The sequence below is a fragment of the Artemia sp. Qi Xiang Cuo genome, chromosome 4 (assembly GCF_049724085.1).
Source record: "Artemia sp. Qi Xiang Cuo chromosome 4, ASM4972408v1, whole genome shotgun sequence".
Lineage (NCBI taxonomy): Eukaryota > Metazoa > Arthropoda > Branchiopoda > Anostraca > Artemiidae > Artemia > Artemia sp. Qi Xiang Cuo.
In genome coordinates this window covers 27,626,705-27,654,603 of record NC_142797.1, presented here as the reverse complement: position 1 = coordinate 27,654,603, position 27,899 = coordinate 27,626,705, and the positions used below count along the sequence as shown (strand labels likewise).

Genomic DNA, 27,899 nt, shown 5'->3' with positions numbered 1-27,899 from the left:
CATAACACGACTGTCACGAAATGACACGACAGTAATAAGACGACAACATTTCTTGAGACTCGTAACTTCAGCTTTAGACATACTTAAGTTTATTTATCCTTTTTTTCTAATATTTTTTCACATATCTTAAGAATGATGTAATTATTACGAATCATATATTACTTGGATAGTAAATTGCTATTACTATTATAAATAGACACAATTATATCGAGATGAGAGTGAAGATCGATTATGCATTATTAATTTGGAATGAAATCATTGGAAGATCAATTTAATTATAAAAAAAAATCCTGATTTTTGCACATTTTTCACTCTGTTTTTCGCATGTCGCTTTCATTTCAGCATTCTAAATTTGTATCAGGGTGTAAATATGCGTGTTATAGTTTATTTCCTTAAAGTTAGAGGTTTTACCCACCTTAAAATTTCCAGAGTATTTGACAAACTCTTTATTAACCCCAAAGTAATGACGGGTAGGCAAGAGCGGCCCTTGTCAGCAGCAATCTAAAATATAAAAAACGAAGTTTGAAAACAGTGTCTCCCTCAAAAGTTTTTTTCTCTCTTTTTATGCCGCTTTCAAATTTTTAAAGCTTAGATAGGCTAAAGCTATATGTCAAAATTTATTATCATATTTGAAAAAAGACTGAAAAGAAAAATTGTTTTAATATAGTTTGCAAATGTACTAGATTTCTGCTAAAAATATTTTCCTAAAAAATTCGCAAGTGTAGTATAAAATAACTACATTTAAAAAAAATTAAAATATTTAGTATCAGAAACGTGTATTCAAGGTCGTATCCAGGATTCTTGTTCGGTGGGTTAATTTTTTCATGTATGGGAGGGGGGGTAAAAAATTTATACGAAGGCATAAAATATTTGTTTATGTGCATTTTTATTACTTTTTACGAGTCGGACTAAAAATATTGTTTTTTTTTGGGGGGGGGGGGTTCAGACCTGGCCCCACCCCTCCCCCCCCCCCCGGATAAAAAATTCATAATATTTTGCTCTTAAATAATATTTTGCTCTTAAAAATTCTTTGGCAATGGTTTTAGTCTGGTCCCGGCATTAGTCGCAATGAAATTTTATTAGTCCCTATTGTTTCTCTACAATATCTGTAAATAAATCTAATTCTTAGTTTTTGATTTTTAATATTTTGTTGCCAAAAATCCATAATTGTAGTATAAAAACCTTCAATGCACTGGAAAAGGGTTTAGTTTGGTTCTGACAATAGTACCTATGAGATTTTAGTAGTCTCCTTATATATGCCTGAATACACCTAAATCTTAATTTTTAAACCATAATATTTTGCTACTAAAAAGCCCATAATTGAAGAATAAAAACCATCAATGAACCGGAAAAGGTTTTAATTTGGTCCCGATAATAGTTCCTATGAGATCTTAGTTGTCTTCGCTTTGTCTTAATTATATTTATGTCTATATACACCTAAATCTTAGTTTTAATTCATAATATTTTGCAGCTAAAAAATGTGTAATTGAAGAATAAAAACCTTCAATGCACCGGAACACGTTTTAATTTGTCAATAAAATAGTCCCTATGATATTGTAGTAGTCTCCGCTTTGTCTTAATTATATTTATGCCTATATACGCCTAAATCTTAGTTTTTATTCACAATATTTTGCTGCTAAAAGATTTATAATTGCAGTAGAAAAACCTTCAATGCGCCGGAAAAGGTTTTAACTTGGTGCCAATAATAGTTCCTATGAGGTTTTAGTAGTTTCCGTTTTGTCTTAACTATATCTATGCCTAAGTAAACCCAAGTCTTAATTTTTACACCTCGCAATGTTTAACTATAAACTTCTAGCGAGTGAATCGGTTCGCGGAGACTCGTCCGTTTTTATTGAAGATAAACAGGTTCAGAGAATATCGAAGTACGAGTCAGAGCCTCTTTATCGAGAGTCTGTGCCTGATACGCCGTCCATGAAGCGCTCAGTTAAACGACGAAAACCGATAGTGATGTTCAGCATCATTGACCAACAGGTAAGCCGCCATTTTGTTCTCATGGAATTAGGATAAATAATTGCTTCTCTTGTGCATGTTCTTTCTATGTTTTGGTAATGTCTAACCTAAGAAGATTTGATGGTATTAAACGGGCACCGAACACATCCTAAGAGAGAATAACCTCAAGTGTCAGTTTGTTTCAGGTCTCCTAAGAGAGAACAACATAGCCTCTAAATTCAGTTTTTTTTTTTTTTTCATTATTATTACAAGGGAATATGTGTCGTTTTGGTAAGCCCACTATATGATTTATATCAGAACATAATGCTAAAAGAAACTAGACGACTAGAAAATATGTTAATTTTTTTCTTATGCCTATCGTTCGACACGCTCTTTTGTTAGTTTTAAAGAAAATATTTGACTAGATAATCATGCTGTCAAAAATCCGCTCAATTACTTTCTTGAAGATGTCGAAAAAGCTTGCGACAAGAAAGCAGTTGTCTACCCAGATTTCTTGAATTTGTATTGTTTGTCCAATGGGGGTCGGCACCCTTTCTGTTTTTGGTCAAAACGGAAGCGGTAAAAAAAAGGCAATTAAAAAATGGAACAGAACTGAATCGGTGAAGAAAAAGCAGAAATCCGTTTTTCCGTTTTTCCTGAAATTATGAACACCCTTTTTTTTAATTAAAAACGGCTGTCTTAACAGTTATATCTTTCCTTTTTTGTTCCTTTAGGTTTATGAGATTAAAGTGAACATTTATTAATATAGATTTATAAAAATAAAAAAAAAACACATTACTTAAAATTTATCACTTAAAAATATTCGTACTTCAAGGGACTCTGCCGTCATTTGTGACCACTGCTTTTATGTAAAGTACCCAGCATTGCTAAATACACACCCACTAGATACAAGATTTATTTTATAAAAAAAAAGGTATCGTAGTTACGGCTAGTGCCACAGCTAATTTACGCTACCTTTTACAGCATAATAAGTACTAAGTATGATTTATCATACTAGTAAAAATAGGAACGAATAAGCTAATGAAACGATTAGTTCAGCAGTACGCTGGTTCAAGCTTGTTCTTGTGTGTTTCGGTTGACTGCAGCGGTGAGGGGTAGTAGGGAACGGTATTTATTACTCAAGAGCACGGAGTGTCCAAAGTTACACACCAGCTGGTATCTGTATTCCTTAAAGGTTGGGGTTTGTAGAGCTTCGAGGGTAGATTCGTAAGTTACATACTTGGTTCTTAGGATGATTTTTAAGGACCTTTTGTTTTTGCGCTGTTTGAATTTCGTCATTGAGGCAATCGATGCTATGTACTTGTGGTTCCCAAATCAGGCATGCGCATTCAAGCAAAGGGCGTACATACCACGTGTACATGAGCATTAATTGCTTTATAGAAAACTCGAATTGGCAGAATGTGGTTAAAAATCGTAGCACATAGTTGGTGCATAGATCGTAGCAGTCGAAGTAGTAGGGTACCAGGGTTCAAGGCAAGCAACGTCTCTTTTCAGAGGATTGAAGCGCATTACTTTGGTCTTATTAACGTTAATATGATGCCCATTTGAATTGCACTGCTCTTTGAATTCGTCTTTAGGTCCCTATCAAAGTGAGGGATTACTCGAGACCTCTTGGTGAAACTATTGTTCATAAGGGCAGACAAATGATCCACAAATTTGAATCTTTTGTCAGTGTTGTCAGAGGCAACGCTGTAGCGTTGCCTATACTAAAGGCCATACGGCTCCAATGTTTTATTATTATTAATTAAAAAAAAACTTTCCGAAAAATTAGTTAGTCAAAGAAAAGTAAAGGCCATTTTTAATTGAAGCTCAGGATATACAAATACCTGTTAAAATTAAAACTCAAAACGACCAGAAATTACTATTAAAGAATAAATGAAACCACAACGAACAGAAATTAAATAAACAATAATATAAACAAACAAGCAAAAAACATACAACAAGTAATAATATAAATGAATAATTAGATCTTAAAGCGAGTAATGCTTGGATTGAATAGGAAAATCAAGCTTAAAACGAAAACAAATATTTTGCTATTAAAGCATAAATGAAACTTAAAACGAACAGGAATTAAATAAACAATCAATGAGAACAAACATACAATATATATTTATGTAAATGAATAAATAAATCTTAAATCGATTGAAACTTAAATTGAATATGCAAATCAAGTTTGAATCGAATAAAAATAACTAGAAACAAGAGTTTGGGTATCGCCTCACTGCAGAAGCCTAAAACCTACTGCGTCATTGGCGCTTTACTGAAAACAATTCTTTCATTAATTAAGATTTTAGGGAATAAATATCAGCATATGTATATTAAATTGACAATGCTCATTTTTTTTCAGTAAACTCATTTGAATTTTTTTTTCAGTGAAGCACTAATTATATTCTGGCTTTTAGAAAGCATAGGGGTTTTGAACCCTACTCATATTAATTTATGCTCGTTTTGAGTTTGACTCAAATATTTATTTTAATATTTGTTCGTTTTGGGTTTCATTTATTTATTGATACTGATTTGGGGTAATTGTATGCTTGGTAGATTATATGATAGTCCGGACGCCAGGTGTTGAAAGTGTGAATCATACCACAACGGAATGGGGCTGCTACTAGAATTAGCCTACCCTCCGCCCCCTAAATTGACCATGCGGATTCAAAAATACCAATGGCACTTGCTTGCGAGTGGTGGAACACTCCGAAACTTGACATTTTATTATATTTTGGTGTTTCATGCAAGAAAAAGCATGTTCCACAAAGTTTGAGGTGCAGTTTTCCGCTCAAATAGAATTGCCTAGAAGCCATAGAATGTTTTCATAAAAAATTAACATGATTAGTTACAAAAAATGGCAGAGTTAAAAAAAAAATGGTAAAACTATATGATTCTCGAAGAGTCTTGGAAAGTATAAACAAAATGAAATTGAATATTAGATACATAATGATATTAATGAAAGCGCCAATGACGCAGAAGGCTTTTGGTTTTTACAGTTAAAGAGGGGGGCAGTATCCAAATTTTGCTTGTAGTGAAACTATATTTTTCTTGACTAATCTTGAAAAGAACTAATAAATTAAAATTAATATTTGAAGCATAATGATATTGATTGCTATCAGCTCATCAGTTAAAAATTTTACTGTAATTTTAATGTTTATTTTAAATATTAAGTACAAAAGAAAACATTTGTAATAAAATTCGTTTTCAGTAAAGCTCCAGTGACGCAGTAGGTTTTATGGCTTCTGCAGTGAGGCGATACCTAAACTCTTGTTTGTAGTTATTTTTATTCGATTCAAACTTGATTTGCATATTCAATTTAAGTTTCACTCGTTTCAGATCTATTTATTCATTTACATTAATATATATTGTATGTTTGTTCGCATTGATTGTTATTTAATTTCTGTTCGTTTTAAGTTTCATTTATACTTTAATATAGCAAAATATTTGTTTTTGTTTTAAGCTTGATTTTCATATTCAATCTAAGCATTACTCGCTTTAAGATCTATTTATTCATTTATATTATTACTTGTTGTATGTTTTTTGCTATATTTTTTGTATGTATGTTTTTTGTATGTTTTTTGAGGAGTGTCCTCCTCAAAAACATATTTTCTATCTGGAAATCAACTACGCTGAACAAAATGGCTATCTCAAAAGTTTGTTTGGCTGTGTGTGAAGAAAGTATGGGCGTCAAGGGGAGGGGGCCATTTGCCCTCCAATCACTTTTGACACATAAAAAGGGCCCTAGCCCTTTAATTTACAATAAAATGAGCCAGTTTTGAAGTTTCTACAACAACTCCTTCTATAAAAACCTTATATGCCCCCAGGGCATCTCTTAAAACCCTTGCCCTGAAGGTTCTTGGGGAGTTTCCTCCTCAAAAACGTATTTTCTATCTGGAATCAACTACGCTGAACAAAATGGCTATCTCAAAATTTTGATTGGATGCGTTTGGGGGAATCATGGGCGTGGGGGGGGGGGGCTAGTTGCCCTTCAATCACTTTCGACTATTAAAAAGGGTGCTAGCTTTTGAATTTACAATCGAATGAGCCTTTTTTGAAGTTTCTACGACAACGCCTTCTATAAATCCTTATATGCCCCCAGGGTATAACTTAAAACCCTTCCCCTGAGGGTTGTGGGGAGTGTCCTCCTCAAAAATATATTCTATCTGGAAATCAACTACGCTGAACAAAATGGCAATCTCAAAATTTTGATTGGATGTGTTTGGGTAAATGAATCCTTAAATTAAAACCCTTGCCCTGATGACTGTGGAGGAGTTGTCATCCTCAAAGAGCGAACTCCCAAAACTTAAAACTGCATGTAATTACATGGCTGTCGCTAAATTTTGATTTGGTCGTTTTGGGGAAAAGGTCGGCTTGAGAGGGGGCTTTGTTACAGTCAAATTAATTTTAACCTTGAACAAGGGCACTAGCCCTTTAATTTCCAATCGAATGAGCCTTTTTTGCAGTTTCTACGACAACACCTTCTATAAAAACCTTATATGCCCCCAGGGCATAACTTAAAGCCCCTGCCCTGAGGGTTGTGGGGGAGTTTCCTCCTCAAAAATATGTTTTCTGTCTGGAAATCAACCACGCTGAACAAAATGGCCTTTTCAAAAGTGTGATTCGTCGTGTTGGGGGAACGAAGGGGCGTGGGGGGGGGATAGTTAAACAAAAATCATTTTCGCCTAATAAAGAGTGCAATAGCCCTTTAATTTCCAATCGATTGAGCCTGTTTTGAAGTTTCTACGACAACGCGTTCTATAAAAACCTTATATGCCCCCAGGGCATAACTTAAAACCCTTGCCCCGAGGGTTGTGGGGGATTGTCCTCCTCAAAAATATATTTTCTATGTGGAAACCAACTACGCTGAACAAAATGGCTATCTCAAATATTTGATTGGTTATGTTTGGGAAAATGATGGGCGTGGGGGAGGGGGCCAGTTGCCCTCCAATCACTTTCGACTATTAAAATGGGCACTAGAACTTTCGATTTCCAATCGAATGAGCCCCCTTTGAAGTTTCTACGACAATCCCTTCCTTATGAAGTGCCTCTGGGGAAAAAAAAATAATAATAAATAATAATAATAAAACATTGGAGCCGTCACTTCATATGGAAGGGGTCGTCGTAGAAGCTTCAAAGGAGGCTCATTCGATTGAAAATCGAGAGTTCTAGTGCCCTTTTTAATAGTCGAAAATGATTGGAAGGCAACTAGCCCCCCCCCCCCCAACGCCCATTAGTCCCCCAAGCATACCCAATAAAAATTTTGAGATAGCCATTTTGTTCAGCTTAGTTGATTTTCAAAAAGAAAATGTATTTTTGTGGAGGATACCCACCACAACCCTCAGGGCAAGAATTTGAAGTTAGACCTTCGGTGGTTATAGGGTTCTTTATAAAAGGTGTTGTCGTAGAAACTTCAAAGCAGGCTCATTCAATTGGAAATTAAAGAGCTAGTGCCCTTTTTAATATCCGAAAGTGATTGGAGTGTAACTAGCCCCCCTCCCTCCCCCCCACGCCCATCATTTCCCCAAACACATCCAATCAAAATTTTCACATAGCGATTTTGCTCAGCGTAGTTGATTTCCAGATAGAAAATATATTTTTGAGGAGGACACTCCCCTACAGCCCTCAGGGCAAGGGTTTTAAGTTATACCCTGGGGGCATATAAAGTTTTTATAGAAGGCGTTGTCGTAGAAACTTCAAAACAGGCTCATTCGATTAGAAATTAAAGGGCTAGTGCCCTTTTTAATAGTCCAAAATGATTTGATGGCAACTAGCCCCCCCACGCCCATCATTCCCACAAACACATCCAATAAAATTTTTTAGATAGCCATTTTGTTCAGCGTAGTTGATTTCCAAATAGAAAATATATTTTTGAGGAGGACACTCCTCCAAAACCCTCAAGGCAAGGGTTTTAAGTTATGCCCTGGGGGCATATAAGTTTTTTATAGAAGGCGTTGTCGTAGGAACTTCAAAACATGCTCATTCGATTGGAACTTAAAGGGCTAGTGCCCTTTTTAATAGTCAAAAGTGGTTGGATTGTAACTAGCCCCCTTTCCCCCCCCCCCCCCCCACGCCCATCATTCCCCCAACACATCCAATCAAAATTTGAGATAGCAATTTTGTTCAGTGTAGTTGATTTCCAGATAGAAAATATGTTTTTGAGGAGGACACTCCCCCAGAACCCTCGGGGCAAGGGTTTTAAGTTTTTATAGAAGGTGTTGTCGTAGATACTTCAAAAATCGCTACTTCGATTTGAAATTCAAAGAGATAGTGCCCTTTTTATTAGTCGAAAGTGATTGTAAGGCAACTAGCCCCCCCCCCCCCTCCCACGCCCATCATTCCCCCAAACACATCCAATCAATGTTTCGAGATAGCCATTTTGTTCACCGTAGTTGATTTTCAGAAAGAAAACATGTTTTTGAGGAGGACAATCCCCCATAACCCTCAGGGCAAGGGTTTTAAGTTATGCTCTGGGGGCATATACGGTTTTTATAGAAGGCGTTGTCATAGAAACTTCCAAAACGGCTCATTCGATTGGAAATTCAAAGGGATAGTGCCCTTTTTAATAGTCAAAAGTGATTGTAGGGCAACTAGCCCCCCCCCTCCCTACGCCCATCATTCCCCCAAACACATCCAATCAAAATTTTGAGATAGCCATTTTTGTTCAGCGTAGTTGATTTCCAAAATAAAAATATATTTTTGAGGAGGACACTCCCCCACAACCCTCAGGGCAAGAGTTTTAAGTTATACCTTGGGGGCATATAAAGTTTTTATAGAAGGCGTTGTCATAGAAACTTCAACACAGTCACATTCAATTGGAAATTCAAAGGGCTAGTGCCCTTTTTAATAATCGAAAGTGATTGGAGGGCAACTAGCCCCCCACGCCCATCATTCCCCCAAACACATCCAATCAAAATTTTGAGATAGCCATTTTGTTCAGCGTAGTTGATTTCCTGATGGAAAATATGTTTTTGAGGAGGACACTCCCCCACAAACCTCAGGGCAAGGGTTTTAAGTTATGCCCTGGGGGCATATAAAGTTTTTATAGAAGGCAGTGTCGTAGAAACTTATAAAAAGGCTCATTCGATCGGAAATTCCGAGGGCTAGTTCCCTTTGTAATAGTCGAAAGTGATTTGAGGGCAACTAACCCCCCTCTCACGCCCACCTTTTCCCCAAACACATCCAATCAAAATTTTAAGACAGCCATTTTATTAAACGTAGTTTTAAGTTCTGGAAATTAGGTCTTTGAGAATTAAAACTCCCCCAAAGCCCTCGGGGCAAGGGTTATAATTTAAGGATTCTCCGAATCCTTCATATTATTTCTTATGGAAGGGATGCTCGTATAAACTTTAGAGAGGGCTCATTTGATTGAAAATTGTTCTTGTTCTTGTTCACTTTTTAAGAGTCAAAAGAGATTGAAGGGCAACTAGCCCCTCCTCCACGCCCTAAATGCATCAGATGAAAATTTCGAGATTGAAATTTTGTTAAAATAGTTCAAAGTTCTGATAAGAAAAAACTCCGGTGTCGACACAGCCCACCAGGGCCCAGGGGTAGGCGCTGTAAGTTATGCCCTGGGGCATAACTTATTAAGGGGGGTTTATAACTTATGGGAAGGGGTTTTTTATGGGAAGGACGCATAGGAAATCTATTATAATTATCCAATTATAAGGTTAAAATACATACTCTGTGATAGAAAATTGATGAGTGATGAAAATTGCTTTGGCACACAAATTCCTATTAAGGTCAACTCCAAACAGTCGTGATCCCTTTGTGTCAGCAAGTGAAATGGTCTAAACCCCCTTATTGGAGCTATTTTTTCAATCCATTCATTGTTGTTAATCGCTGTCCACAAGTTATGCACGCTGTCTATTGTTCATATATAAGGTTTTTATCAAAGAGGTTATCGTATAGACTTTGAAAAAATCCTCATTCGATTTAAATTGAAAGTTCTAGATCCGTTTTTTAAAGTCAAGAATAATCAGACAGTAAGCACCCCCCCCCCCCCCATGCCAATAAAAACTTGAAACTTTTTGCAATCAAAAACAACAAAAATCAATTTAAAAAAACTTAAAGAATAAATGAAACCCAAAACGAACAGAAATTAAATAAACAATCATAGCAAAAAACATACAACAAGTAATAATATAAATGAATAAATATATCTTAAAGCGAGTAATTATTGGATTTAATATTAAAATAAATATTAAAAATAAAAAAAATAGTTTTATAATGAAGTATAAAGGAAAAATGACTCGAACAGAAATTAAATAAACAATAACTACAAACAAACAAAAAATATAAATTAATGTAAATTAATAAATACACCTTAAAACGAGTGAAACTTAAGTTGAATATACAAATCAAGCTTCAATCGAATAAAAATAACTACAAACAAGAGTTTGGGTATCGTATCACTGCAGAAGCCTAAAACCTACTGCGTCATTGGCGCTTTAATGAAAACGAATTATATTACAAATGTTTTCTTTTGTACTTAATATTGAAAATAAATATTAAAATTACAGTAAAATTTTGAACTGATGAGCTTTTAGCAATTAATATCATTATGCATCAAATATTCAGTTTAATTTATTAGTTCTTTTCAAGATTAGTCAAGACAAATATAGTTTCACTACAAGCAAAATTTGGATACTGCCTCCTTCTTTAACTGTAAAAACCTAAAGCCTTCTGCGTCATTGGTGCTTCACTGAAAACGAATTACTCGTACATTACAAATTTATTATTTTCCAGTTCTTGCAGCATTGAAAATGAAAATAAAAGTTACAGTGGAACTGATGGATCTTTCAACAATTAATATCATTATATATCTAATATTCAATTTGATTTTGTTTATATTTTCCAAGACTGTTCAAGACTCATATAGTTTTGCCATTTTTTTAACTCTGCCATTTTTTGTAACTAATCGTGTTAGTTTGTTATGAAAAAATTCTATGGCTTCTAGGCATTTCTATTTGAGCGGGAAACTGCACCTCAAACTTTGTGGAACATGCATTTTCTTGCATGATACACCAAAATATAATAAAATGTCAAGTTTCGGAGTGTTCCACCACTCGCAAGCAAGTGCCATTGGTATTTTTGAATCTGCATGGTCAACTTAGGGGGTGGAGGGTAGGCTAATTCTCGTAGCAGCCCTATTCCGTTGTGGTATGATTCACACTTTCAACACCTTGCGTCCAGACTATCACATAATCTACCAAGCATACAACTACCCCAAATCAGTATCAATAAATAAATGAAACCCAAAACGAACAAAAATTAAAATAAATATTAGAGTCAAACTCAAAACGAGCATAAATTAATGTGAGCAGGGTTCGAAACCCCTATGCTTTCTAAAAACCAGAATATAATTTGTACTTTACTGAAAAAAAATTCAAATGAGTTTGCTGAAAGAAAATGTGCATTGTCAATTTAATATACATATGCTGATATTTATTCCCTAAAATCTTAATTAATTTTTGATTTCTTAAAGTTACAAAAGGGAAAATATTTCAAAGAATTGTTTTCAGTAAAGCGCCAATGACGCAGTAGGTTTTATGCTTCTGCAGTGATACGATACCAAAATTCTTGTTTGTAGTTATTTTTATTCGATTCAAACTTGATTTGCATATTCAATTTAAGTTTCACTCGTTTTAAGATTTATTTATTCATTTACATTAATATATATTGTATGTTTGTTCGCATTGATTGTTTGTTTAATTTCTATTCGCTTTAAGCTTCATTTATACTTCAATGGTAAAATATTTGTTTTCGGTTTAAGCTTAATTTTCATATTCAATCTAAGCATTACTCGCTTTAAGACCTATTTATTAGTTTATATTATAACTTATTGTATTTTGTTTCCTATTATTGTTAAATAGATTTCTGTTTGTTCTTGGGTTCATGTATTTTTTAATAGTAATTTCTGGTCGTTTCGGATTTAAATTTTAAAAGGTGATTAAATCTCTTGATCGTAAATCTTAATCGACCCTTGATCTTATACTAAAAACTCATTTTTCGGAAAGTTTTTTGTAATTAATTACATGAAACATAGTAAATGACGGCTAGAAACAAAAGGACGGCAAGTTTAGAGCCTTTTGGTGCGCCACATATTATTTCCGCCCATTCAGAGAGAAGATCCCCTGGAAAAGTGCATAGACCCGCTGATATCGGTACCTCAGGAAGTTTACTATCAGTTGTAGAATTGCCTTTCTATCGCCCAACCGTTTCAGATTATGTGAAGCTTTGATGGCATATTAAATCGAACGCCTTGCAATAGTCGGCCAGAAGCAGATCAACTATGGTACCTTTTTGTCTAACCATTCAGTAATTAGATGGTAGAACCGCGCTAAGTAGTGAGTTGTACTGCTACCTTTAAGGCACCCATACTGGTAAGGTTCTAGGCAAGGACCTATTCGCGATAAAAGTTTACGACATATGAACCACTTGGTCACTTTGGCTAGATTGGAGGTTATTGATATGGGTTGGAGCTCATCACAGAATTTGGGGTATTTTACCTCAGGAATAACGCGCACGTAACCTTTCTTCCAGGATCGTGGGAACTTTTGTTTTCTGAAGTATTGGTTGATAATGGATGTCACAGGTTTAGCTAGAAATACTGCATATTCGATGAGTTGCTTGACAGGCAACTCACCTAGATACGAAGCATAGTTCCTTTTTAGCTTTTCAAGGTCTTTGTAACCACGTATCCGGATATTTCTACAATTTGTTCATCAGGAAAGGCGGACGACATATTTTCAATATTTTCTTCAGTGAATGGCGGCTAAGTAGTACATATCGCTGTGAAAAATGAATTTATTTCAGTTGATGACACTGAAGATCCGTCATCTTTCTGTATCTTCAGATGACTTTTAATAAGTTTTTCAGACAAACGTTTGACTTCAGGCTGCCACCTATGGGGAAAAGCTGCAGGTAAAAAAGCTGTAGGCACTGAGACATGCATGCATGCAATTTTTCTTAACTACCACTAACCGTAAAAGTAGTCTCTTTAGTCCAAAAGTCTATTTTTTCCTTATATTCGTCCCTTGTTCAAGAGAACAGAATCTCTCTTTTCATATGCCCTGATAGTATTTGCTGTTACGGGGGCAGTGCTTAAGTTGCTATGTTCTTCCCATTTTGCCTCGAAGATTTTTTTTTTGTAGCCGAGTCGTGCCGAGAAACTTAGCAAACAAGCTTTCTTCTTGATCAAGAGAATATAGTCAGTGGCGTAATGTCGCAAAAATCTAGGGAGGGGGGCAAAGTTGGAGCCAATTTTTCCCATTCAAATAAAAATGACAGTAAGTGAAAAATGAGTCATATAGTACCGTAAAGGCAAAAATATACTAAAGAAAACTGACCCTTATCTGTGGATGCTTCAATTATGGAGGCTTATCTTAGTTTTGACAAAACTTTTAAAGAAATTAAATTTCAGTTGGGGGGTAGGGGGAAACTGGGGTCTGGGGGGAACAGTTGCCCCCTCTCCTGCCCCATAGCAAATTATGCCCCTGTCTATAGTGATCCATTTTGGTTAGTCTCAGACTTAGCAGGAAGGGTGTCAATACGGAAAGATGTGGAGTTCAGTTGAATTGAGTGGGTTCTTCTGTTCCTAACTGCTCGGAAATGAATTGCTGGAGAAGCAAAGAGATGGGCTGACGCTGAATTTCTTTCTATATGGGTCACTTTGTCATAAACTACAGGGTCCAAAAAACCATCTCTTGTGGAGGTCATCATATTAACTGAAGACTGGCAGAAAAATATCTCCTGAGCTGAACAGCTAATACTTCCTTCAGGCCATTGATTTGCTCAGCCATAATACTAGTACGAGGAACCTGAAAAATCACTGTAATCCCTTCATTGTCAGCACAACTTTATTTACCGGAACATAATTACACCCACTAGCTACAGTTGCCTATTTAAATGGGCAAAGAACATCAATTACGGCTACCACGATGGACCACTCATTGCTGGGATATGGGAACCATCCCATATGCATGAAAATAGTGGGAAAAAAGTTCTAACTTATCTGGGAAATTCGGTCTTGTTGGTAAATCTCTTGTGTTTACTGTTGGGTATTTAGCCGCTTTAACGATGGCTTCCTCTGGATAACTCCTACTTAAAGACTGTCCTGCAGGGGAACTGATTACTGTATTACTGTTTACTAAACGATTAATTTAAAAAACCTTTTCCACAAAATAAGTCTTTCAAAGAAAAGTAAAGAACTCCATTAAACAAAAAATGAGCAAAAATAAAATCAAATAATCTACCAAGCGTGAAACTACCACAAATCAGCATCGATAAATAAATGAAAAAAAAAACAGAAATTACAATAATTAACCGAGTCAAACTCAAAACGAGTAGAAATTAACATAAGTTGGGCGAAAAACCCCTATGCCTTCCCAAGGCCAGAACAAAATTTGCACTTTACTGCAAAAATATAAATGTTTTTACTTTTATATCTTTAATAAATCAAATAATATTAATATTTTGATTACTAAATATCAATATATGTATATTAAACTGACTACGCACATTCATTGGTATTTTTTCAGTAAAGTGCAAATTTTGTTCAGGCCTTGGGAAGGCATAGGGGTTTTGAGCCCAGCCTTCGTTTATTTCTGCTCGTTTTTAGCTTGACTTGGTTATTTATTGTAATTTCTGTTTGTTTTTGGTTTCATTTATTTATCGATGCTGATTTGTGGCAGTTTCACGCTTGGTAGATTATTTGATTTTATTTTTGCTCATTTTTTGTGCAAAAATAAAAGGCAGCATTTAGTTTTTAAACATAATGGGCAAATGGGAGGGTGGTCTTGGGAGGGTGGCCGTGGGAGGGGGATTAGTTGCCCTCCAATCACTTTCGACTATTAAAAAGGGCATCAGTCCTTTCTATTTTCAATCGAATGAGCCCTTTTCGAAGTTCCCACGACAACTCCTTCGATACGAAGTGCCCTGGTCTAAACAATAATAGTAGAGATGACCCTAAAGCTCGTGACAGGGCTCCTTATATGGGCATAGCCTCCCTAGGGAGAACACGTGGTTAATGGGGTCAATGACCTAAATTTCCAAAGGTGTGGATGTTGTTGTTGTTGTAAGTGCACGCTCTCAACGAATGTCAAGGTCGATGTTATTGATGTTGTAAGTGCACGCTCTCAGCGAATGTTATGAGTTTCCAGAAATAGAAAACAGCATTTGTTGTTGTTTTGGACATGTACATGCTCGAGGTGAATGTCATGGTGTCCAAAAATAGGAAACAGCATTTGTTGTTGTTGTTGTTGTTGTTGCCCGAGGCAGATGTTATGTGTTTCCAGAAAACCGTTAGATCACGTGTGTCCTTCTCAGCCAATCAAAGTGATGGTTACATATTAGCGACGGGGGGAATATAAGGAAGGGATTTTTGCTAGAGTTTTATTAGTCTGTGAATAGAATTCAAAGGAGTGAGAAGAAGAAGAACAGTTTGACTTTACTCATTTGGATATATATTTGTGATGGTGATGAGTGGAATGTTTACACTATTAGAAGTTGATAGTGGAGTTGATGGTAATAGTACGAGAGTACCAAGAATTGCGGTGAAAATTATAAAAGGTTTATAGCTTTGTCTGGGATGGGATGCAGTATACGCAAGATATGTGATATCTCTTAGTAAATTTGATATAGAAAATCAATTATGTTTTGCTACATAAGTTAATATTGCATACGGGAATAGACTTTAATGTGATTTAAGTGCATTAGTGAAACATATTGAAGACAATAAACTCTATCGCTAATTGTACATGCATATTATTATTAATGTTGTTGTAATTATTCAATAAAATTGTTTCGAAATCGAAAATGTTTTCTTTCTTTTCTGGTTAGGTTAGGGCTAGCGAATCAGGGTCAGTCTAGAGTTAGCAGACAGAGTTAAAGGATTGAAAAATGAATAAATTAGAGAAAGAGAGAATTAGATTAAATCTAGTGTTTATGGAAAAATATTTGATTTTGGATGACGATTTTCTCGAGTTATCTCTTCAACACAGGATATTCTCTTGTCAGGGAACACTTGACAATATAATGAGGAGTGATTCCCCCCCCATTGGACTATTGTATGAAGCTTTTAAAATGTGATTCAAATGCTTATACTCAATTTATTGATATATTAATTGGAACAAAGCAGAATCATATTGTGGATATACTTTTGAAAACATTGCCAATGGATTCAATGTAGATGACTCCCCCGTCATTCGAAAGAGGTAACGTTACAGAGTTACTCCTCTGCCCCATTTCTCCTCATTGAATTTATGGAGCAAGGACGATCAGTTTTGTTTTAGCTGTGAGTGAGTTGACATGAGAAACCAAAAAATGTTCTATATATGTCCGTTGTGCATGTACAGTCTTGGCAGTTGGACTCAGTGTGAGAATTGTACAATTATTGATGACTATAGTGAAAAGTGTAAATTATGTAATCCATGTAAATTACATAGAGGCTATGCAGTACAAATTAAAGGATGTAATTCATGCCTTGAGGAGATGTGTGACTCTCACCCTAGAGGGCACCTGTGCTCGAATTGTAACTATGATAAATGTGATCAGTGGAAGAATACTTACCCCGCTATGATTGGAAAGAATACCAAACGTTATTTTAGTTTGTTTCTAAAAGATTGGTATCGTCGTAGATTTAAATTATTCTTGGAAGAGGAATCTGGTCTACGGTTCAACTGTTGGGGTAACAAGACAATTTGGTTTCTACGTCATCGATGTGATGAAACTACCTACTATGACTATAAACCAAGTGATTTTTATTTGGCAGTCACCGAATGTGATTCACCATTTAAAAAAATTTTATGTGATATTGCTTGAAATAGACAGATTGGAACTCGTGAATTTCATAATATGAATGCAAATAGTATCATTGACTGTACAAAGAGATATGACAAGAGTGAAGTTACATTGTACTGTAGAAAATGTGACCCTGACTTTGCAGTCAATCAAGATCAATATACAGTGAATCCAAATGATTTACCTGCATTAGTGGTTCACGACAGTTGCCTATACATCGATGAAGAAATCTAAAGTGAAGATTTAAAGACATTGTTGTATATATATGCATTTTATTAATAAACAAATTCACAAACATTTTTTAAGCACTTTACTCTTAGGGCACTGAAATCAATACTATATAGGTCCGAGAGGATATTTTCCACTAGAAAGTCATTCAGACGAGGATTGTCAACATAAATGCGGAGAAACTGCTTGTAAGTATAGCCGCGACATCGGAACACAAAATATAGTAGTGCATGGAAGCCGCAGCTTTTAGTCGTTAGATCCTGAACCCTCTTCCGATTTTGAATAATAGTTTTCCCACTGCTCTCAATATAGTTGCTGATGTGAGGCGTGTAGAATGTATAGGGTAGACCAAGAGGATCAAAAAATTCAATCGTCTTCATTGTTTGAAAGATGCACATCCAATGACCCGTCAGCACAGTCGACGGACTGCTATTAACAATAATCAAAGTATTGTTGACACTTTGAATTTTTCCAAAGAAAGTCCGAGGGCAGACAATAGGATTTGTACTTTGACCTATCGGGGTCCATATTAAAAACATTGATTATTTGACTGGTGTTCATGGCGCCAAGTCTAGTAGAACACTGCCTTCGGGAGTGATTACCCAATAGGTTTCATATTGATTTATTGAAATTAGTGCAATACTCTCAGCCAATGGGTCGGCAAATGTACACTCTAAACGCACACTCCCCGTACGTACTATACTCATATCCTGTGTGCCAGACAAATCCAGAACAATGATACCATGTGTTTTAGCAAACATATCTTCGGTTATACCATTTTCAAATAGTTGAGAGTCATGATCTAGGGTTTGCATGGTCAACTCGTACAATGATCTATAGGATTTATCAAAAGATAGATTGTAGAGTGGGATGCCGTTTACTTTGCACACAAGAGATGAAAGTCCAAACATCACGAATTTATGTCGGCATTCAGTCCATGATCCTATTGCACTAGCGCTTTTTACAAATGAAAAAGCAAGTTATGACGGAATTTCAACATTGATAAAGGATGAATCGGTGAAGGTGTGTGAGCCCACTGCACTATGACGTTGATTGGTGATTGTATGAGGAACAAGTAGTTTAATATTGTTTGCATTGGCTCTCAGTTTTTCCACGGCCAAAGCAACAGAACTCATGACCTGTTGTTTGCGTACATGAAGTATTGCCGAGGTGAGGGAGAGACTTACATCCGGATTGACAGCAAGTTCTTTTCTCAATATGAAATTGGATGGTTCAAGCTGTCATTTTATATCCACTTTAACATTGGGCGGTAGCCATTTGGTTTTACTAAATATTTAATGATATATTTTTCCAACTAGATATAATTCACTAGTTTTAGCATCTTTAAGTGAATCTGTACTATCAGTATTAGTAATATATTCATAACCAATGAAGGTGCCTCTTAATTCCTTGTATGACTTGGGTGTCATAAGCATGAATTGCATATGGCTCGTATAGTTGGAGAGAGTATTGCTTGTTCTGAACAACGTGCCATTGGTACAAACAATGATTTGGTTAATTGTACTTTGTAATACACAATTTTACTAGGATATCCCTTTAACTATACTTATAAATGCACCTTAAGTTTCCAAGACTTTGATTTGCAAATGTATAAATGTGGACGACATTTAAATAAAGTAGTCTTCATTGGAATAAATTTGAAAGTGGATATTATCGGAGAGGGGTTGTAGTGGATAAAATTGTTCATAGTATCCAAGCTTGACACTCACATCAACATTTTCAGCATTGAATATATTCAATGAGGCGGTGATTGAAGGTTGAGAATCCTTATGCGGTAGGTAGGACATTTTAGGAGAAGAAATCTAGTTTCGATCTAACAATTTTCTTCCTGGGACTTCTTCTTCTGTTTACAGCACGTGTCGGCTTTTTCCTTCTTTTCTTTGACAAGAGGGATGATGTCTTTCGTCTCCGACCTGAGTGGAGACTGATGAGTGATGCATTGTTTCTTGACCTTTTTAAGCCTTTGCCATTTTGTTTTCATCTCTCGCCAAGGGTTCGAGCACTGGACCTAAGATTTTCCGAAGCACTTTTTTTAAAATCCTTGCCAGAGCCCCAATCGTATAGTGTAGAGGATGCAAAATCTGTCGCAGCCGGTACAAGATATTTTCTAGCCAGTGGTAGTGAAGAGCGAAAAAGCTTAGCAAACCAACTGCCAAGACCGTAGCCAGACATTGACGAGCGACCTTTGTAATAGTCCATTCCATTGCCCTGTTGTCTTGGGCCAAGAGTATTAACATAGCAGTCAATATCAGGACAAGAGAATACCACTTTTTTATTAGACATCTTGCTTTTGAACGATGGGTTGAAAATGGCATGTAATCACAGCCAAACCTTTTGAAATTGCTATTGGATGGCCCAATTCGGTTCTTAGTGTTAACTGTTTTAAATAGAACGTGCTTACGGGAATATACTGTAGACGCTTTATATTGTATTGGTGAATATGTTCTTGATTTGTTTTTCGTTCAAGAACTCGTAGGAGGGGGACATTTGAATTACCAACCCGAGATGTTTCCACAAATGAAGCGTAGAGAAATATACAGGTGTCCGTGGAGAAAGCAGGCGGATAGTCAGCAAAAATGAAATTAGTGTTTCCTGCACTTTTACCATTGATTATATTGAGCTTAAAGCCAAGAACATCCTTTAGACTATCATTGAGAATAATCTTTTCACTGGCAATAGGTGAACTAATGTAGATCTTACCCTCCTCCTTTGAATAGTTGAAATGAAAAGCTCCCTTTTTACGAGCTGAAATTCTTTTATTAATAGAACGACATAAATCATTCATACAGGTGAGTTCCTCGTAGGGTAATTCAATGTATGGATAATCCATCCAATTGATTTTTTGAATTTGTTCTTGATTACTTGAGGATGGTGGCAGCCAATCATTGGTTCTAATTCTTATTCCATATTTACGATCCTTTCTCAAGATGTCGTAGGTAGTTTTGAGAATACATTCGACAAGAGCAACTTCATAATTTCTATTGTCGTCGAATTTGATGGTGGGGGAGAGTCTTGTCCAACAATCCCTTGTTCTATTCAAGTCATTGTAGAGAGGATCGGAAACATTGGAAATGAAAGTCACATAGAAATCATTGGGCATTGTTAATGTCTTCAGCACTGACCCAAGAATCAAAATCTGAGTTGTATCCTAGCCAGCGAACAAACAACTGTCTCTTGCCCCTACGAGTACGACTCTTTAATTAGAAAAACTAGTGTTTCCAACTTTTTGCAGTTCATATTCATAAAAACCACCGAGAATCTCATCATCTTTGGTGTCTCGCAGTCGATATGTCGTGGGCTCGCTGTCCAGGATTTTGGACACTTTAAAAAGTTCGGTACTCCATAAATAATTCCCATTTCCAAAAATATTGGTGGTTCTATTAATTCGAACAGTATCACCAACATTGAATTTCTTCTTCACATTTTTTTTCTTTTTCACCATTGGAGTATTGCTTTAGAAAAGCATCAAATGTATTTTCATTGTAGTGAACATCCCGAGGGCTTGAGTTGGACAGAGATCAATGAGGTCGATGGTTGTATATCTGCATGATTTTATCTAAATCATGAATAAAAGCCGATGCATTTTTCAGGGTACAATATCTTGAAATTAATAGACGAATCGTTCTTATTAATCGTTCAGCCAATGCAGCCTTTATTGGACTGTGACTATGATAAAGTATTGTATTATATTTCTGAAGAAACTTTTGCCCATGGGGATTTACAAATTCACTGCCACGATCCGATTGAATTGTTCTATATGAATCCTGTTCAAGAATAGTTTCAATGATTAGAGAAACTCCATAACCTTTCTTTGATTGCAGTGGAATTGCACAGGAATAATGACTAAGGGCACTGATTGTCTCAGGTCTATATGTAGAGTTTGCACTTTTACGCCGCGGAAGATCATCTAAAGTTAAAAAATTAGTTTCCATTATATACAGAGGAAAAAAGGCTTTAGTTTGTCGATATTGTTTGCCACGAAGCCTGTAATTCTAATGCTGTGTATAACTCGGTTATAGCGACTAAAGACACTGATTGCCACCAGAATATATTTGTAGGGTGCATTGTGATGCTGTTGAATTGCGTCTAAAGTTAAAAGATCCGTTTGCATTATATGCAGAGGGGAAAAGGCTTTAGTTTGTCGATATTGTTTGCTGCGAAGCCTGTGATTGCGCTGCAGTTTATAACTTGCTTCATTCTATAGATACTCTTTTGCTATTTTTAATGTGGTGGTGGTGCCGGAGACAGCTTTAGAAAGTGTTTTGGGGGAACTTAAACTCCCCGCTTCACCAATATTTTCATAGAAACCTTTCAGAAATTCATCTACTTTGAGCGTAAACACGTAGTGTAATGTCCGCTCCCCTTTTGCACACTGGAGGGTGAATCAATTCGTCTTCGCTTTTGACTAGCAGCCACAGATATTGTAAAATCAGTGGTGCTAGTATTTTCAAATATTGAATCTTCTTCTTCTTTTTTAAATGGTGATGTTGGTGTTGGTGTTGGAGGAGGACTATATTCTCTTAGTTTCTTTAAAATTTGCTTATTGCCAATAAGACTTTTGGGAAAGTTTGATACACTTAGAAAGGTGTATAGATTATTGTCAAAGGATAAAAGTCCTTTACGATTCGTCACCATATCACAAATTAAATCAACTAGATTGTAACCTTTTTCCTGAATTATAATTCATTCCCCTGCGCCATCGGCTTGAACTTGATGTTAATCAGCAGTTTCAAGCATGAGATAAAATAATACTCTTTTACACTGTTCTTAATAGTTCAGTGGCAAAAGGTTTCCAATTTTTGATACAATTGAATTCAATTTTTTCTCCTTTGATTGTGCAGAATTTTGAGGAGATGATCCCTGTTTAGAGAGATCGGCGACGGTGGCAGGTCTCTCACGATAAGGTTTATGTTTGTCCACACGTCGCAATGCATCTTGAAGTAAAATCAGTTTTTTTGTCATTAGCAATATTCTCAATGAAATTGATCAGATTATCTTCAAAATGTTCGACGGGCGAGAGGACAAGTTCAAATGGTGTCAATTTATATGTTTCGGTAATTCTCTAGAGAAAACTGTTTACAAGTCCTGCAATTATTGGCAGTAAAAGTGTGAAAAAGCTACCGCCTGCTTGAAGGAGCTGTGTTCTTTTAAATTTTTTTACCTTTTTTTTAAAATCCAAGGCGCGTACAGTGGAACGATGTTGCTTTGTCTGTTATCTAACACCTTCTGGCAGTTGAACATTGCCCTCAGTTAAATTTAAACAAAGTTCAGATATTAGATTAATGAAATCATTGTCAACACCGTGTTTGAGTATGGCCTTCCTAAGCAAGGGTTTTGAAGTGCTTAAAACGAAAAATAAATGCTGTTGTTCGTGTAGTTTCTTCAGTGTCATAATGGCAACTAATAACCTTTTTTACTGTTCACCAGAGGATATACTGTAATTTCTTTGTTGAAAATGTCGGTGACTACACGTAGATCCTCGAGTGTGCTGTGATTAAGATCCAGCAAAATGTAACCGTAGAGCTTGCTAGTCGCCTGAGTGTATGCTGACACGAGAAATTTAGGGGCGCCGGGCTATATCTATTTATTGAGAGTTATGAGCGAGCTCGAATCACGAACAACCTGATAGATAATAAAGATAGTGCAATTCAAAGCAAGGGTTCCCATACATCTGCTCTGATGAAACAGATTGTGTAGAACTAGGGTTATGGAAATGTGTTCATGGTGGAAGCGAACGGTGAACAGTTGTAGCATTTCCTGTGAGAACTATTCAATGGATTCAGCCATATCATCGATAATCAACCAAGAGTTCGATTCAATACTATTGAAAACATCAAGTCCCCGTATGAATTGTATTGGTATGGTTGTGGCAATAGCTTTTATTTTATCATAGGACTCCTGCCAAATACTATAGCAATAGTAGGTTTTTTTCGGCTTTTCCAAAAACATTTTATCGCAACTTTTAATTATTTTAGTTAAGAGTGTGGTTTTCCCCGACATTGAAGGCCCACACAGAAACGATCTGAAGGGTGTTTTAAATTGGTACATACTGCTGATAACAGTCGGACTACAACTAACTGTAAATCATGCGTGCCCAATGAATAAGTAGCAATAATTTTCCCCATAGATCTATCTATTCAAGAACAACAACAAAAAAAACAATATTTCATGGCAGCATTTATTTGAGGCAATATGAAAACAAATATTTGTTCAACGTGAACTGCAACGATAAGAATAACACTTGTTCAACAAGAACAGTTGATAAAATTTCATGGTCCACATGAAAACTCTATTTGTTCAACATGAACTGCAATGATAACACTTTATGTACAATATAAATAAAAAAACACTTTTGTCCATGAAAGGCAACACTTATTGTCTTAAAAACAAACACTTTTCTGTACAACACGTTTGTCCATCAACAGCAATTATTTTATTTAAACACTTTTCTGTACAAAAAAAACACTTTTCTATACAACAACAAAAACAGAAAACACTTGAAAATCATGGGATAGCACAGTTGAACATTACAGTGAATTTAAAGGTGAGGTCCCCCCCCAGGGCCGCGGGGCCGAAGGCCGGCCGGCCGCTGGCGGGACCCCCCCCCCCCTGGGAGCCGGCCACGGGAAGGACCCCCCCCCACCCCCCGGGAGCCGCGGAGGTGAAAACAATAGTTGTCGTCACTGCTACAGGTTAGTGGATGGGTTAGTTGGGTCAGTGGTGGTGGTGGTGGTTAGTTGGTTAGTTGGTTAGGTTAGTCAGGTTAGGTTAATTTATCCAGACCAAGTTGATTACGATAGTCTATGTATTCAACTTGGTCTGAAATACGATAGTGGCCATGAGGCAGGACACTCACACCATTCTCGAGCACATAGACTTTGTCAGATATACATGAAATTGCATTTTTTTCCACTCTCACAGTATAATTTCTATACTGTAGAGAGAGAATTGCAAGCACTTGTGCTCTCGGCACTAGGCTACTTTCTACACAGTCTCTGTACACGCTCATGTTGAAATTACTCTTTACAAAGTGTGTATGCTCCCCTTTACACGCCTTCTTTTCATCCCCACTATGAGTTTTAACTCAATAAATTTTAGGGCCCGAGAACACCCCCCTGGACATCAACTCGCTCCCCGTGTCTGATTTTAACTTTAATAGTTGGTTGGTGCTTGACGCTTCACCAACTCAGGGTAGAGTGATGGATCCCAGTTGGTGAAATACATCTATGAGATGATGTACTCCCCCTTTTCTAAATCACCCAATAAATCTTCAGTCCCATTTACCTTTAACAGCAGAGAATCTGTATCCCCATAGTAAACTTGAACCTCCCCCTCCCGTGGCCATTGCACCTTGCACACATTGTAAAGAAACGACAACATGAGCTTTTCTGAAATTTCAAGTATTGAACTACCACCTACTATCTTCTTGTTCAGTGCGACTTTTCGCTTTTTCCTGTATAGAAGAACCCTGCTAGTCTCTATGCTCGTGAATGATGTCAAATTGGGGTCGGCAATAATTCGTACACACTCTAGAGGGTCAGTCACGAAGTCACAGCGAGATCTGTTACGTAAGCTTTCACACATTTTGCCAAACGCTGAATTTAGGAGGAGTTTATACAAGTCCTTCTCTACCTTGGAGTTTGCTCTAGAGCGTTTATCGACAAAGGTGTCAATAAACATTTTCAATTATGGTCGCTGATTGAACTGCAGGACCCTATGTATTTTAGTCATCTTGACGCCATTGTTCACCATCCAGTGCAAAAGCACATGGTGAACAACGATATTCTCCTTAGGGTCCAAATCAGCAATCAGTTTCTGTTTAGAGGGTGTCCAATGCATCCCCATATCCTCAACCAATGACCGATTGTAGGGGCTCAGCAAGTCCCTGGTTACGGGTCGATTGATACAGGGAAAAACAAAATCTTTGACTGAGTCGTGAAGCGCCAGCGGAATGTGACCATCAATTTCAAAGAACCATCCTTGTGGTCCGTTGTCCTCGACGGTGTTAATGTCGGGGAACTCACAAGGATTCTCAAGCCATTGATAGTTCCCACACGGCAAAGAGTAGTGGGACATTGCCGAAGGGTACAATGAGTTCATGTCCAAGAACACTGCATTTGACTTTACACCGGTGCTTTGTCCGCTCGGATCGGTTGATAAGATGCGGTCCCCGTGAAAAACATACCCTCCCCTCATTGAACGCTCTACAAAAAGGTGTTGATCTACATCTGTGATTAGGCCTATTTCCTCCCTACTAATTTTTAAAATCAAATCTATCACTAAATGGGGTGCAGAAAAATAGTAGCCTATATCTAACCCGAACTCTGAATAGATTTGGTCTGTATTCTTACAGACTATATTCAACAGAGTTAAAACATCACTGATCAAGCACAGTCTACAATACTCCCACCCATTTATACAATCCCCTTTAGCCCACACCTTCTTAGCAAACTCATAATGCTTGGCCGTGCAATCACTGTTGGTTAGTGAATTGTAAAAAGCTTCAATTGGATGTAGTTTCACCTCGCTTAATCAAGCGTCAGAACAGTAATAATCATATGCGTATACACCTTCGCTGGTTAATTGGTCATACATTTCACTGTCTGGAAAGTGCTATTTAAGCATGGGAAAGGTATCTATATTGTCGCTTTTCTGCACTTGAATCATATGACTCAATTCCTCGGGGAAAAAACTAAAAGAATCTTAAAACCTAATTTTATTCCAGCACGTATGCCCATTATCCACTGCCTACCATTTCAGTTCAAGAAGCAACAACTTCTCGGCCGATTTGAGAATAATACTATAGATAAATTAATTATTCACCCATGGACTGTCTACTCCCCCTCCTTCCTTCTGCATACGTGCCAGTGCCGGTCCAATAAATTTTAAGTCATAGTTAGAGTTGTGAATAAAAACTGGGATAAAAAACTGTTGACTAACGTTTAAATTACACGATTGATGCGCTACCCTCCTAAAATTACTACCCCCAGATGATAGTTCCTGCCACAAGTGATCATGGTCTCTGACTTTCCCCCTCCCCCTCTTTTCCCTTTAGTCCCCTTATCCTCCTCTACAAACTTCCCCTTCCATACCCAGCACATTTTTTGATTTTTAATCACGAGGAGATCCTCTGCAGACAACACCATAGGATTATGTGTATTTCTGAAACGAGAAATAGCGCCAATAGCCGTGCCAATTAGTTTAGTCAGTGCCTTGACCATGCACTCGTTCTCATCCAATGTCTCAACTATTTCTAACAACCACATGGTGTTAGAACTGTCTCTTTGCGCATGTGCATTGGACACTGCAATGACCTGATGTTCTTTGATTCGGTTTGGATATTGGAGATCGTTCACCTCCACCAACTTAGCTTCACAGTCTAAAGATATTTTTTTGTACTTGTGGAGGTTGTTTTGAGAATTTTTAAAGCGTAGAATAGCCCTATACCCAGAAACCGTTTCCAATGCCTAGTAGCCATGTCGGCTACAGTGTCTAATATGATTTCACAGCTCTAATTCAGTCCAAATCTAGACAGGCATTTTGGACAGTAGAAACGCTCCCCCCTTTTCTTACCCTCCCTCAGATCTCTACTAATGTCGGTAATAGGATAAAATGGCCAAGTGCTTTCCGTTCAATAGGTGGTGTGTATAACAGCCAAACCCAGTTTCTAACCAAATCAACTGATGGTTCCCTTACTGGGAAGACCACACACTTCTTTTTTAAAGGAACCCCATCTTCAAATTCTGTTTCATACTGAGCCAAAGAAATGCCAATATTTAAATGGGCATTAGCCCTTTCAAAAATATCAATAGATCGTAGCGTTACTGGGTATTTCCCCTCTAAACAAGAGAAATCTACGATGGGAAAATCGGACCCTTCCTTCCCATGTACAGCCCAATTGTCTAAATTCGTCTTGGTAGCGTCACGTGCTAGAGGCTCGAATGCTGATATGAGGAAAGCATACCTGAAACACATTTGACCTGTTTCAAAACAAATCTTCTGGACACCTTTACAACCTTCTAGATCTGGATTATATTTTAAAACTGTACCCGTGCCCCAATGCCCCCCTCTTAAAATAAAATCTTTCTTAAATTTACATATATTTACGCTTAAATTTTCAATAAATAAATCTACAGACCCGCTCCCATTTTCGTTATAGTTCTCAAGAGGCGCTATAATTCGCCCTACCCACTCGGAAAAAACTCCCTCAAAATTTTCTAAATTTGGATAAATTACACACATCTCGGACTGTATATTATGATAATAATCTTCACTTTTCCCTTCATTTAAATAGAAAACCTTTAAAACAATAGAAACCTTAATTGAATCCCTACCTCCCCACAACTGAATTTGCTTCTCCAGTAGTGCACGAATTCTATCTACATATGCATGCACAATTTCTACAGGATCGAACACAAAATTTCCCCCAATAAGTGAATTAAAGGGATCCCAAAAAGTCGCAGTGAAAACAACTATATTGTTTAGAATTCTATTAGATAATTGAACATCGGGACAAGTTGTACCCCCTCCCCCAAGTTGTTCAACAATATTTGTGCTATACTCCACTTCAGTTGTTTGAAGTGGAAGTAGGTAATCAGTGGGAGGAGGGTTCCCAGTTAATTCGTTTTTGAAATCCTCTAAAATTTGTAGGGTATTTGGACTCAAGTCCGACTGCTCAACTGTGCTAGGTTCTACATTGAAATATTTTTCTATAATCTCATCAATATTAGATGGTATTTCAATGGAATTAATAATACCGTGCCAGTCACTGATGGCTGATGTTTCATTGTCCTGAAACTCCATTGCCCCTTCAACGTGTTCTTCCTCTTCTTCACTCGATGGTGAGTAAGGGACCAATGCACCAACCTATAAATGAAAAAATAGCTTATTTT

The 27,899-nt window shown here is 36.8% G+C and overlaps 1 protein-coding gene across 1 annotated transcript in view; it reads left to right on the top strand.

Moving 5' to 3' along the window:
* mus101 (mutagen-sensitive 101) overlaps window positions 1-27,899 on the top strand; it is a 224,216-nt gene that overhangs the window by 173,905 nt on the left and 22,412 nt on the right. Inside the window, exon 19 of the mRNA XM_089087479.1 lies at window positions 1,817-1,992. Coding sequence (XP_088943605.1) covers window positions 1,817-1,992 — 176 coding nt within the window. The remainder of the gene's footprint in view (window positions 1-1,816; window positions 1,993-27,899) is intronic.